Source organism: Eleginops maclovinus, chromosome 17 (assembly GCF_036324505.1).
Source record: "Eleginops maclovinus isolate JMC-PN-2008 ecotype Puerto Natales chromosome 17, JC_Emac_rtc_rv5, whole genome shotgun sequence".
In the NCBI taxonomy this organism is placed as follows: domain Eukaryota; kingdom Metazoa; phylum Chordata; class Actinopteri; order Perciformes; family Eleginopidae; genus Eleginops; species Eleginops maclovinus.
In genome coordinates, this window is record NC_086365.1 from 9,162,063 (window position 1) to 9,175,159 (window position 13,097).

The window sequence follows — 13,097 nt, forward strand, 5'->3', positions numbered from 1 at the left end:
GGACTTTACTGGGGAATAGGGCTGCAGAAAACAATTCAAGATTCAGTATGAGAAGTCAGAATTCATTCTCTGGATTAATTTCAGGCTGAACTTTTTAAAGCTTAGGCTGCAGGCCAGAAAGTTTATAGCCCAAATCTAAATATAGGTGTTGTGAAGCAGCTCAATGGGCCTCACTGATGTGAGAAAAATAAAAACAGCCTTGTCTGCTGGACACCACACCCTGACGTGTTAACAGGGTGCACCTCTGTGCATGATGTTATCGTGGCTCACAGTAAAAACACTCAACCCATCCAAAAAAGGAGAATTATGACAATTAACAGACAGTTGTGTTTTGTCAGCGCAAGCTTGTTTGTGGTGTTACAATCGTGTTATTTTCTGTTTTCAGTTCTGTTTAGGATTTCATTAGGTGTATTGAATGCATTTCTAAACATCCTTGCTGCGTTGATTGGAGGAAACAAGTCTATAGCTGTGGCTATCAGTGGCACACATTATTTTTTTATCATATCATCTTCTCCTGTATTGTCAGAAGGTATATTATAAAATATTTGGTTTAGATTATAGCCTTATATGTGTGTATTTGTGATTTATTGTGTCTTTTAATATGTATTTTTTATCAAAAAACTGTAAATTTAGTTTTGATCACAATGTGACCTTTTATTGACCTTAGTTGCCCTCTTGTAGTTCCTATTTTTGTGTGAAAGAACTGATTGGTATTTGACAGTATTGTTTTTGTGATATGATACTCACACAGTATTGTTTTAATATAATGTTTTACTAAGGGTTTGCACTAAGCATAATGAATAAAATGAACTACTGAGGCTACAGTCCAGTCTTTCGTAGATGCATGCACATTTTTGCTAGCCAAATGAAAGCATCCCTTGCGGGTCGGTTTAGATCTTCTCATTGGTTGATACACATGTCACTTTCATGTATACAACACACTGATTGGCTACTGTGAACCACGTTTCTGTTTCTTCATTCGTGATAGGTTCTTTCCAACGTCAATCAAATGCCTGCGTATGCCGTTGCGTGCCCAGAACGTCTGATGGATGAGACCAACGGTCCCAGGAAGCAGGGCTGCTTATATCTTATTTTGTAACGATAAAAACAGGGAATGCGCTGAATTTGGAGGTCAGCGGGAACAATAATGAAGTAAAATAATGTAAAGAATTATGTCAGGTTAGCTTGCTGTCAACGTCAGGATGTCTGTTATGATGTGGCGTTGATTTCGGCGTTGTTTACTGTGCTGGGAGTTCCTCGGAGGGATAACTGGAGCCTAATATTAGGCAGAAAAATACACATTATATTTCTCATATATCGAGGGGTGGCGGCCAGCCAATAGTTAACTCTGGAGCAGGAAACGGAGGTAAGTCAAAGCATTTCCCTGCTATCTATATGTATGCTGTATAAAATATAGCGGACAAATAGCTAGCTAACGCATCACAGCAACAAAATAACGTATTGGTGTATGATCCATGAATATGATCTCGTATTGTAAATAGTATGCTATGTCGAGTGTGTAGGGAGCAGTTACAACGTTACATGTAAAGCTCTAGTTAAAATCAGTGGTGTGATGAAACGAAGTATATTTACTCAAGTACTGTACTTGAGTAAATATACAGTATAGTAAAAAATGGAGGTACTTGTACTTGAGTATTTTAAAAATGAAGCTACTTTTTACTTGACTCCAATTGAACGTAAATGCAACAATAAGTCTTATAGAATAATTCAAACATATCTGGTGCTTAAAATGGCTATTTTTAATAGTACTTTTACTTAATTTAATCCTTTTTTACTTTTAATAAGTACAATTTTGAATGCAGGACTTTTACTTTTTTGTAGTACTGCTATTTTTACTCCTTGGTTAAAATACATTTTACAGTAGCTTACTTTCATAATATGCTAATATAGTGCATAATACTCAAATGATATTCATGTTAGCATAGTGCCTAAAAAAAACATTATTTTAATGCCCCAATATCATCTGGGAATCCTCTGAAACTACAATACATGTTATTTACTATGTTTTGTTCTGTAATTGTGTAATTGTAAAATATGTTAAAGTATTTATTTTACACTTAAACTATTTGTTTAGTCTATGTGTAACCTGTGAGTTGTGGCCACTTTTTTTAAACCATCCCATTTTTAGCTTTTTTCTCGATTATACTTTGTTATAATTTGCATCAAAGGTACATTCACAATTCATCATTTATTTGACCAAAAGTTTGAAGTAGCTTTAGTTAAACAAACTGGATTCCTCTCTTGGGTAGCTTAGCTGTACTTCAACTTCCTCCAGTGTAAAGTCATTGGTAGCTTACAAAGCTTTTAAGTAGCTTCCAAAACAGTGCAGCAGGACAGCCAGTTTGGCAGACAGTAGGGTTGGACAGTGTGTGTGTGTGTGGGGGGGGGGGGGGGGGGGGGGGGCATTTCTTTCCAAATCTGCAGTATATATCAGCCAACTACTGGATAAACACACATATATGACATATAAGGTGATGCTGCATAATGAATTTATTTGTGTGTGTGTGTGTGTGTGTGTGTGTGTGTGTGTGTGTGTGTGTGTGTGTGTGTGTGTGTGTGTGTTAGTGTTAGTGTGAGCCCCATTTCTCTCTCTCTGGTGTCATGACTGAGCCCTTTCATTCAGAGCGGGGCTAGGTTTCCTGTCCACCCACTTACTGTACTTGAAGGGTGGAGTGTGTTTGTGTGTTTCCATACGACACACAATTTTACACAGTTCAGTTAGATGAAGAAACACTATTTACACTATAAGCTTTTTATGAACTCTATTTGGAGATAACCGTTTTGGCAGGGTGTCCACACTTTAGGCTGCATGCTTATTGTGCACTTCTTTTAATAATGTCTTCCTTATAGTAGCCTGAGTGGTGTTGTTTGTTTAGCTATAGGGGAGGATCTGTGTCACCTTCAGTCAAACTGACTCCCTTAAGGCTAAAGGCATTTCCCACTTAGGTTGGGAAACAAGCAAACACCATCCAGGGCTTCAAATGTGCACACTAGTTCTTGATAAAATTGCTAGACATCAGAATGAGGGATTTTATAAAAATGATGTTGTAGGCATTGCTGAAATGACCTTGCGAGAGGTTTCATTCCCGAATATAAGTGGTTATTCAGATTGAATATCCTTTTACTCTCATTAGATCTGCACAGGGAACATTCAGTGATCGAACATTATTAACAAAGCTCTAATCAATGAAAAAAAATAAGTAATGGGCTGACTAAGTGACTGAAAGGTAGGCCTAAGTATTATGCCCTTTGAAATATCACTCCATGAAAAGAGAGTACAGTAAGTGATGGTGGATTTGGACAACCGTAAAAGATTCTAGGAAATTGAGTCCCAAAATGAGCCCTAAATAAAGTTATTGGCTTAATGTGATTTTGCTAGTCAAAATTAGAGCATTATTTGAGTTTGATCATTCTTGGTTTCAATGAGAACACTCTCCTCTCTCCAAAAAGTTGTTGTGGTACCTACAATGTGCAAGCTATCTTTGAGTAACATACTAGACCTGTCACGATAAGTCAACTGATCATCAGGTCGACCTGCAGAAAAATAATACCAAACCATTTTGATTATCAGTATCATAATAATTGTATTTTTTTATGCAAAAGTGACTGAAAGTGCTGTTTTCAGCCTCTCCAATGTTGAGATTTGCTTTTTTTCTAATTATTTTATGATATTAAAGTGAATATCATTGAGATTTGGACTGACAAAGCAAAAAAATGACCTTTGTGTTTGAGAAACTGGGTTTTACATTTGCATTTATAGACATACTCAGTGTATAAATCAATGCATTTTAGTTGCGGCACAATATGTAAAGGAACATAATTGATGTGTATCGTCTCAGAAAAGTGACATCACATGAGGCTTACATGGTGTATTTGACACAAAGACTGAATAAACACTACTTAAACATTGTCTTTTTTTGGTTCGTCCTCACTGGTGTCCCCATTTACACCGAGCTTCCTAGTGTTGCGCTCAGGTACATCTGCATACGTCTTTGTGACTCAGAACGGGTATTTGCCCGTGTCCTTGTTTTTCACTTAAACCTTCCTACTTGCAGCAGTGATTCATAGATTTTTCTCAGAAGTCCGGAAGTCTGTTGTTGTTGCAGGATTGTTGGGCCGGTGACCAGACGAAACATGGCTGCTATCTCTGAGCTGCAGGGCTGTTTAATCTCCATGAGAGCTAATCAGGCCCATTCATACTGACTGATGGCGTACAGTGACACATACTCCCTCTTCCTGTTCCAACCCATACTCTAATATATAATGAAATATACTCATGTTTTGTTCATTTATAAAGTAGAATATTAAACGTTCTGTCCTAGTGCTTACTTTTTGAAGTCCCTGTGACTGTTTGTGTGTGTTAATTCCTAATAGATTCACAAACTCAGGCATTGATAAGTGCCGTTCTGCTGTGATGCAAATGAATGGTGGGCCTCCTCAGGTGACTTCAGTTTGTAAAGATCTGTGGAGATGTCACTGATTAGTTCCTGGAATGAAAGCCTGCAGACCACGAGGCGTCCAGCATATGCCCCCGTGCCTGTTCTGATCTGGGGTCACAATATTTCAGTACCAGGGAGCAGAGGTGTACTCTTAGAAATGCAAAAATGGATACACGCGGTTATCTTGCACACTGAAGCGAGAAAGTAAAGCACTGGAGGATTGTTCTTGAGTCTTAGAGACTTCATTAACATTATAGTTCAAGAGGCACTCAATCGATTTATCATACAAGGAACTACTTAGCCTGTCAAATCTGTTTTAACACTTTTTAAAACCTAAAAAAACAGCTACTAGAGGGTATAGTGAAACACGCTTTTTATATGAAGTATAGTAAGAGAAGTAGTCAGGATCTTGGAGCATAAATGATAATAAAAGTCTGAATATCTACTTTGATTTCACCATGGCTTGTCCGTTCTTGGGTACTCCTTTTAACAAGACCTTTTGACACGAACGATAGGACAGTAACACATGCTCAAAGTCCTCCAGGGTAAATGTTGCTCTGGTAGGTTAAAATATTTCGTAAAAGGACTGAATTAATGTTAAAACAGGGACTGGACTGATGTTGTTTCCTTCTTGTGTCTTACAGGAGAGTGTGGCCATGACAGGAGAGACTGCAGCCACCCTTCCCATGAGCAACCACACCCGAGAGAGGGTGACTGTGGCCAAGCTGACCCTGGAGAACTTCTACAGCACCCTGCTCACCCAGCACGAGGAGCGGGAGATGAGGTGACACTGCTGCCACACAGAGCACCACACACACTCTACCTCTGACATTAATTGTTAGCTCCAACCTGGCTTGTACAATCTTTTCCATAGTTCCTGAGCCCCTAACCTCAGTTCCTCTGAGCGTGTAAATGTAGCTGTTGTTTGAAGCATTGGGTGTCTCTCCACCTGCTGAAAAGGAAACGATGCTGGGTGTTTCATCTCATCTGGATTTAGCAACAACTTTCCGTTTAAACCTCTGCATACTATTTTTATGACACTGGACTATTTTTTTGAACATCTGACACGCTTTAGGTCTCCTTATCCCTCCTTGTTCTCTAATGTGTTTTTCTCTTACCAAATATTTTTGCTTCAATGTGTATTTTTGGCATTAGGGCTTTTAAAAAGCAGATAATATATTCATCCGGTGAATCACAGCTTTGCCATTTCAGCCTTTGCAGACCATTGACATGCACCAAAAGCTATATAACACACTACAGGAAAGGGAAACTCCCCAAAAGCATAATAGGGTCCAGAAACAGATTGGATACAATTCAATAATACTTCATATTGTTACTTTATTTAAGTCGAAATTATCTCCATTTGCAACATCAACGAGGGCAAATATTCAGACATGAAACGATACTAGGAAAGCATACATTTAACGTACTACAGTCACTGAAGAGAAATACCGTATGTTTGCAGCCCTGTATTTAAACGTGGTTTTGTTTACAGGCAGAAGAAGCTGGAGAAGGCCATGGACGATGAGGGTCTGCCAGATGAGGAGGTACAGTATGCTTTGTCTCTCATCTACAGACCTCAACATTCCACACAATTATTTAAAAATGGATTCTCTCATATCTTTGGGTCTACTTTGTGCAGAAAGTAATGCGCCGCTCGCAGCACGCCCGTAAGGAGACGGAGTTCTTGCGACTGAAGAGGACGCGACTCGGCTTGGATGACTTTGAGTCTCTCAAAGTCATCGGACGGGGAGCTTTCGGAGAGGTGCATTTAAAAAAAAAGCCTAGGCTCTTATAAGTCTTGTGTGTGTGTGTGTGTGTGTGCGTGTGTGTGTGTGTGTGTGTGTGTGTGTGTGTGTGTGTGTGTGTGTGTGTCAACTTTGGCCCAATTTCCTGTGTTTTTTCATCACAACTTTATCAATTTTCTTTTTAAACTTGCCTTCTTATTACTATTACCATTTGTAATACATTCCTTATGAATTTATGTGGCCTCCTTCAGGTCCGTTTGGTGCAGAAAAAGGACACAGGGCACATCTACGCCATGAAGATTTTGAGAAAAGCAGACATGCTGGAAAAAGAACAGGTAAAGTCTTTGTCTCCACCACAGATCTTGATAATCCTCAGACAAACTTTATATGTCTTTACACTCTGTTTCCGTTGTCTTACGTTGTCTGCTGTCTCTCTGCAGGTCGCTCATATCCGGGCAGAGCGGGATATTCTGGTGGAGGCGGACGGCGCCTGGGTGGTAAAGATGTTCTATAGCTTCCAGGACAAGAGGAACCTCTACCTCATCATGGAGTTCCTTCCTGGAGGTGGATACAGTACAGTATTCAGCTGCTCTGTGATATACCTCTGTGTTAGACATGAGACGGACAGACGTGTTGTGTATTATAATGTAGTTGTGACCTCTGACCTTGCTGCCAGGCGACATGATGACCCTGCTGATGAAGAAGGACACTCTGTCTGAAGAGGCCACACAGTTCTACATCGCAGAGACGGTTCTGGCCATCGACTCCATCCACCAGCTGGGCTTCATCCACAGAGACATCAAACCAGACAACCTGCTGCTGGACTCCAGGGTGAGGCCACACACACACACACACACACACACACACACACACACACACACACACACACACACACACACACACACACACACACACACACACACACACACACACACACACACATCCTTACTGCACCACGCTGTATGCCTGCATGGTGATTTCCTAAATGTGTATTCTCTCGCAGGGACACGTGAAGCTGTCAGATTTCGGCCTGTGCACGGGACTGAAGAAGGCTCATCGCACTGAATTTTACAGAAACCTGACGCACAACCCGCCCAGCGATTTCTGTGAGTCCAAATTTTCACAAGAAAGTCCAACCAATTTAGAAACCAGATCCAAAGCGGAGCAAAGAAGGAAAATGCTATATGGTCCACATAATGTCACTGAATACATAATCACCTTTCCTCTCTTCACCTTTGTGCATCTCGCAGCCTTTCAAAATATGAACTCCAAGAGGAAAGCAGAAACCTGGAAGAAGAACCGGAGGCAGCTGGTAAGGCTTTGGCATATTTCTGAATGAAACTAGGGCGTACTCAAATCAAAGTTTACCTTTCTTTTGTAAATACAGAGGTATCAGAATTGAGACACAGAATAAGGAAGAAGGAATTGTGCAGTAACTGATGCAACACAACAACAAAAATCACAAATTTAGCTTCCTGGTTTCTGCAAAAATGTACAAAGTTGCCTCAAAATGATGGCTTAGAATCTTTAAAAGTCTTAGAAATGCCCAAAAATGAGAAGGCGTTTAGGATCTTGAAAATAATTGGTAACAACTATTTGAAATTAACAATTAACCAAATTTGTCCAGCTCTTTAATAGCAGCAAAAGGATGCGTTAAACCGGTCTTAAATCTAGCTTGTCTTGGCTGTAGGAACACATGATGTTTGACTGTTTTTAAAACACATGCCAACCCTTCTATGTTTCTGTGTGTCAGGCTTATTCTACCGTGGGGACACCAGACTACATCGCCCCAGAGGTATTCATGCAGACGGGATACAACAAGCTGTGTGACTGGTGGTCTCTGGGGGTCATCATGTATGAAATGCTCATCGGTAAGGATGCCAATAGACACATGAATTAACCTTTCAGTGGTCTTCTGATGTTGGTATTGCTCTACCAGCAGCATTTTATATCTAAATTGTTCAAATTGTTGTGTGCAGGTTACCCCCCCTTCTGCTCTGAGACGCCGCAGGAGACGTACAGGAAGGTGATGAACTGGAAGGAAACGCTTGTCTTCCCGCCTGAAGTCCCCATCTCAGAGAGGGCCAAAGACTTGATATTAAAGTATGTGAAGATACATCTGTATGCACTCACTGGAAGGCCGCACAGTAACAGCGGAGTGGACAGAGAGAAGATTGCCCAGATGCTGTGTGTGTACAGTGACATCATCAGTGTGCTTCTTGTGTGTTACAGGTATTGCACGGATGCTGAAAACAGGGTTGGAGCTGTGAGTGTGGAGGAGATCAAAAGTCATCAGTTCTTTGAGTCGGTGGACTGGGAGCACATCAGGTACACAAAGCTGAGAAGTAGCAAAACTATCGATGCCGTTTTCCTTTGATTTTTGTCGATTATTCCTCATTTATTTCTCCAACAACCCTGTTGCATAGGGCTTGCATATTCATAATTGTAGACTCAACCTGACCGTAAAAAAAAACTAGAAAAATAAAACTTTATTTGGAGGCTATACCACTTTTTCAAAAAGCTTTACAAATTAGAATAAGAGTTAGACATTACAGACTGAGACATGAAACAGGAATAAAGGAGAAAACTTCCCTCCCCCAAAACTCCAGAGGAAAAGGGACGTAGCAAAAAGATGTTATAACCCAGGGAAAAAAGGAGAAAAAAACAGCTGTTTCAAAAACACAACCAGTTACAATAACTGCAACGCTCAAACGTCTCTCACATTGACTGAAGCATTTGTTCATCACTTGCAGCCCCTTCTGGCCGATTAAGAGTCATGAAGTCAGCAGAAAATAATGTGCAAAACACAAAAATGATCCAGCAATATGATGTAGTCCATGTCTTGAAAAAGGCTCTTCTTGCATGATAGATAATACTGCTAATACACAAAGCAGTTCCAGGAAAATGTGTGCAGATGTGTAGGATTTAAAACGTTCTGTGTTCTGACTTCCTCCTCCGGTTGCCTCCTCAGGGAGCGGCCAGCAGCCATCTCCATTGAAATCAAGAGCATCGACGACACTTCGAACTTTGACGACTTCCCCGAATCGGACATCCTTCAGCCGGGTTGGTTTTATAAAGTATTCTTAAGCCTTGAGTAACATTCAAACAGAAGAGGGCCATAGATGAGAAATGATTGAAATACATTCTGAACAATGATTATCTTAATATGATTATAACTTTGTGTTGTTATACCTTAATCTTGACGCCATAATAACGCCTGATTTGTCATGTGTTGATTGACAGCCAATGCAACGGAGCCGGACTTCAAATCGAAGGATTGGGTGTTCCTGAACTACACATACAAGCGCTTTGAGGGTCTGACTCAGCGAGGCACCATCCCAATATACATGAAGGCAGGGAAGGCCTGACACAGGGAGACGGAGCGGTGGAGAAGGAACAGTCGTTTACGGACACAGGGTCGGGCCCCGGAGCCCCGCTGCTGCTGAAGGCTGCGCTGTCAGCCTCTCAGAATAAATGTAACCCTCATCACAACTTATTTAGGTCTGCTCGGTCGCCGCAAGAACGCCAAGAGCTCGGAAATGAAGGAGCGTTACCGCATTACCTCGGTTGTTTATACATCATATACACGTGCCGTCTTTAGCCATAGCTCTCAGGCAGGCTCCATAGCTAGGACATTTAATCAGCGTACATGCATGTACCTGCAGCATATTGCTTCTGGAGAGGACGCTTTACTGCCAAAAGGGAATATTGGGAATGAGGATTAAGTATAGTTTCTACACTGGTGTCTAACTTAGTCTCATACTGTAGACTCTACTCTCTGGTCAGTCTAAGTAAAAGCAGGCCCCCTTCACTTCCTGTCTGTGGATTTTAGACTAAAGTTGCGGCACGATTTCTGGATATTTTGCTCAAACTAAAACAGTTAACATCTATTTTAAAAAGTGTATCTTTCTAGCTGCCAGAAGCATCTTGTTTTAGGAAAAAGCTCAGATCCTGCTGGTGCTAGTTAGTAAAATGCTATCCCAAACTAGGGATAGAAAATATAAACAAGAATTAAATGTAGGTTTAAACCCTGCTGGATCCTGCTTCATTCGTCATGCTGCTGACACAAATCTCTGTGGGAAATAGTCTTCTGTGGCGTTGCTTTTCTCACAGAGAAACAAATTGTGAATGCAGTCTGCCTGTGCTTGACATGCGTTACTGTGGAGCGTTGAATCATATACATGCGAATCTAAGTGCAGTGTGTGTCAGCTGTGTAGTTTTTTAGATCAGGTCTAACGTAACTGATCATTTCCCCAGATTTAATTTTAATCACTTACCTCTCAGATGGCAAAACGTGCAAAGTGCCTTTAAAAAGCTGATCAATATGTAACCAGATGTCTTGCAATGTTATCATAGATAAGTCAGACGGTATTAAAAAGTATTAGACATTTTAGTTAAGCTATTAAAAGGATGAGAAAATATTTTTAAAAAGGGCCAGTATAGAAAGACTGTTGTTGGTTATATAAGTAAACAAGGGGCTCATAAAAACAATGCACCTTTTGAGAAAGTCAATTAGAATAGTTTTGAATAATTTTGAATAAAGTCTCCAATTACTGTATTTGATGTTAGCTTTTCCCCCTCGCCCTTAAAGCTTAATGTCAGGCATGTCTTACTCAACAACACAATCTGTCTGCTCTGAGTTGTGACCACACACAGCGCTAATAATAGTTACCAAAGAACTATTCACATGGAGCTGTGGCTTACTGCACTTAACTTACACTACCTTTTAAAAAGAGAAAGCCTTTCCAAGAGTGCTACACTTGGGGATGGAATAAATTGCCATTACTATTTCTACACTGTAGAAAGATAAGTGAGCAGAGTGTCAAAATACAAGCTATTAATGTACATACAGGTAGAGCTGTAGGCACCACAGGGCTCCCGTATTGAACCGATCGTGGTGCTATTTTTGAGGGATTGAAAGAGAAAGAAAGCGGTCTTGTAGTTTGATACATTAGAGTAGTATGTATATTTTGTATCTGTTTAACTCTTTTATCCAGGTAGACCTGTTACAAATGGCCAGTAACACACCATAAAGATTTAGAGCTGCATTGTCGTTAGTAGAAACAACATAAGCAGTGTGCAAACTAGGAATGGCCAATGTCTTTATTATTTATTATTTTTCATGTTTGATGATAGATGAGATTTTGTTAATATTCACTGTATTTAAATTGGATGGTTTCTATATCACCCTAGAAAGGGGGCACCCTAGAATTTTAGCTGTGCAAAGCTGACGCATTTAAAAAAAACATGTTGAAGCATTGACAACGTTTCAAAAGCAGTTCCTACCCTTCCCATAATGCAACATGATGGCTGTTGTTATTATACAGAAGTCATTGAACTGTTTTCGCAGGCTGAGTAGTACTCCAACCTGTGGAGTACCCCATTAATACAGAAAGTATAAAAAGACAAAGTCAAACAATTTGCCATAATATAAATCCAAACGTATGATTGTAACCCAAATACCATGCTGCAGTGAGGATGTCATTCTGTATTCCAACCCTAAAGGTAGCTTCGCCCTGATTCGCGTGGCAAAAGCTAATGGGCTGTTTCCATTGGATTCTGGACCAATGCATAAAATAATCGCTGCAGTTTGTGATACTTACACTAAAACTACTGTTAGATTTTTGGAGTAATAAGCTAACATTAACCTATGAAAGAACTAGAGCATGGGCACATGACTAAGTCACCCCCCGCTAAGCTAATGGCTCCTAATGTTCAGTGTGATGATGTTTAGTTGTCTCATTTAGACACTTGGAAGCTTCAAAATTCAACAGAGGGGGATTTACTGATGTATTTATGTTGACATTAGAAAGTTACGTCTGTTAAGTTTGTGTTAGGAAAGTGAAGTGTAATAAATGCAAATCTGTTCAAATCAAAGCTAAGAATAGGCTGCATGAAGACGCTGTATCAGGACAGATGCATGATGGGGGATTTTGTGATGGCTGCTGCTGGTCTATTGGTTGTATCACTGGAACACGCTGATACAAAATGCTGTATTCAAACCAAACAGTTACATGAGAAACTAATGTGACTGTTTTGATGAAGGACATGAAGTAATGCTGTTTGTTGTGAGGTGATGTGTAACTTAGTTCAATGTCAAACTCATGTGCTGTGTTGCAATAGAGAAAGTGTTACTTTTTTCCCCTTCAAAAGTAGATAAAAAAGGAGACTGCATTTGCCATTCATACAATTCTATAAACGTCCAACATGACTTGAAATCCATTACTGTTTCATTTTCTTCAAGGGAGCTAAATCATTATGAATTGAGTACAGGCAACGTTTCACTTTTATCCCAGGTTTTATGCAATTAAATCCTGATGGACCAGACCAGCTGAAGGACTCCCCCTCTGTGTAGGTAGTCACTGTCCTTCATTATAATATTTTAATAATATATCCCCTGCCAGTCTGAACCCCCTCCACAGGCCAGGACCATGTTGTGAGGTATTTTATGTAATGCTGTGTCCATACTGTTGTAGACAATTGAAGGAAACTATCTGTGGAATAAAGGAAAAGTTCATTAATATATTAATACACATTGATGAGTTTTTATGTTGATACAATGCTTCAAATAATTCAATTAAATATTTGAAGTCATCCTAGTTTCTTTGTTCTTTTGGGGAAGGGGTTTATGTGTATATCTCAAAACTGTTGACCATCAGATAAAAATGGAAAGTATGATGAATATGTGATTAAGCACCAAGATAAATGGAGAGTAGCAATGAGAGCACTAGAGGGAGCTCTCCAGCAGATCAGGACTCAGCTCTCCAACATTTATAATCTTATAAAAGCATTAAATCCTTTGCTGTGAAATAGTGCCATATGTTGAATGGTGCAACATCTAAAAGAACGTCCAGAGGAAAATTGGTGATCAAGTTAAAACAATTGCTAT

At 39.9% G+C, this 13,097-nt stretch overlaps 1 protein-coding gene across 1 annotated transcript; it reads left to right on the forward strand.

Annotated features, from left to right (window-relative positions):
* Positions 1 to 1,047: 1,047 nt before the first annotated feature.
* Positions 1,048 to 12,802, forward strand: LOC134879088 (serine/threonine-protein kinase 38-like). The gene is made up of 14 exons (XM_063905391.1): positions 1,048 to 1,366; positions 5,105 to 5,244; positions 5,956 to 6,007; positions 6,103 to 6,225; positions 6,460 to 6,543; positions 6,649 to 6,772; positions 6,885 to 7,039; positions 7,212 to 7,314; positions 7,459 to 7,520; positions 7,962 to 8,079; positions 8,188 to 8,311; positions 8,441 to 8,536; positions 9,180 to 9,271; positions 9,452 to 12,802. Exons 2-14 carry the CDS (start codon positions 5,117 to 5,119, stop codon positions 9,574 to 9,576), a joined length of 1,386 nt encoding a protein of 461 aa, XP_063761461.1. The 5' UTR covers positions 1,048 to 1,366; positions 5,105 to 5,116; the 3' UTR covers positions 9,577 to 12,802.
* The last annotated feature ends 295 nt before the right edge of the window (positions 12,803 to 13,097 follow it).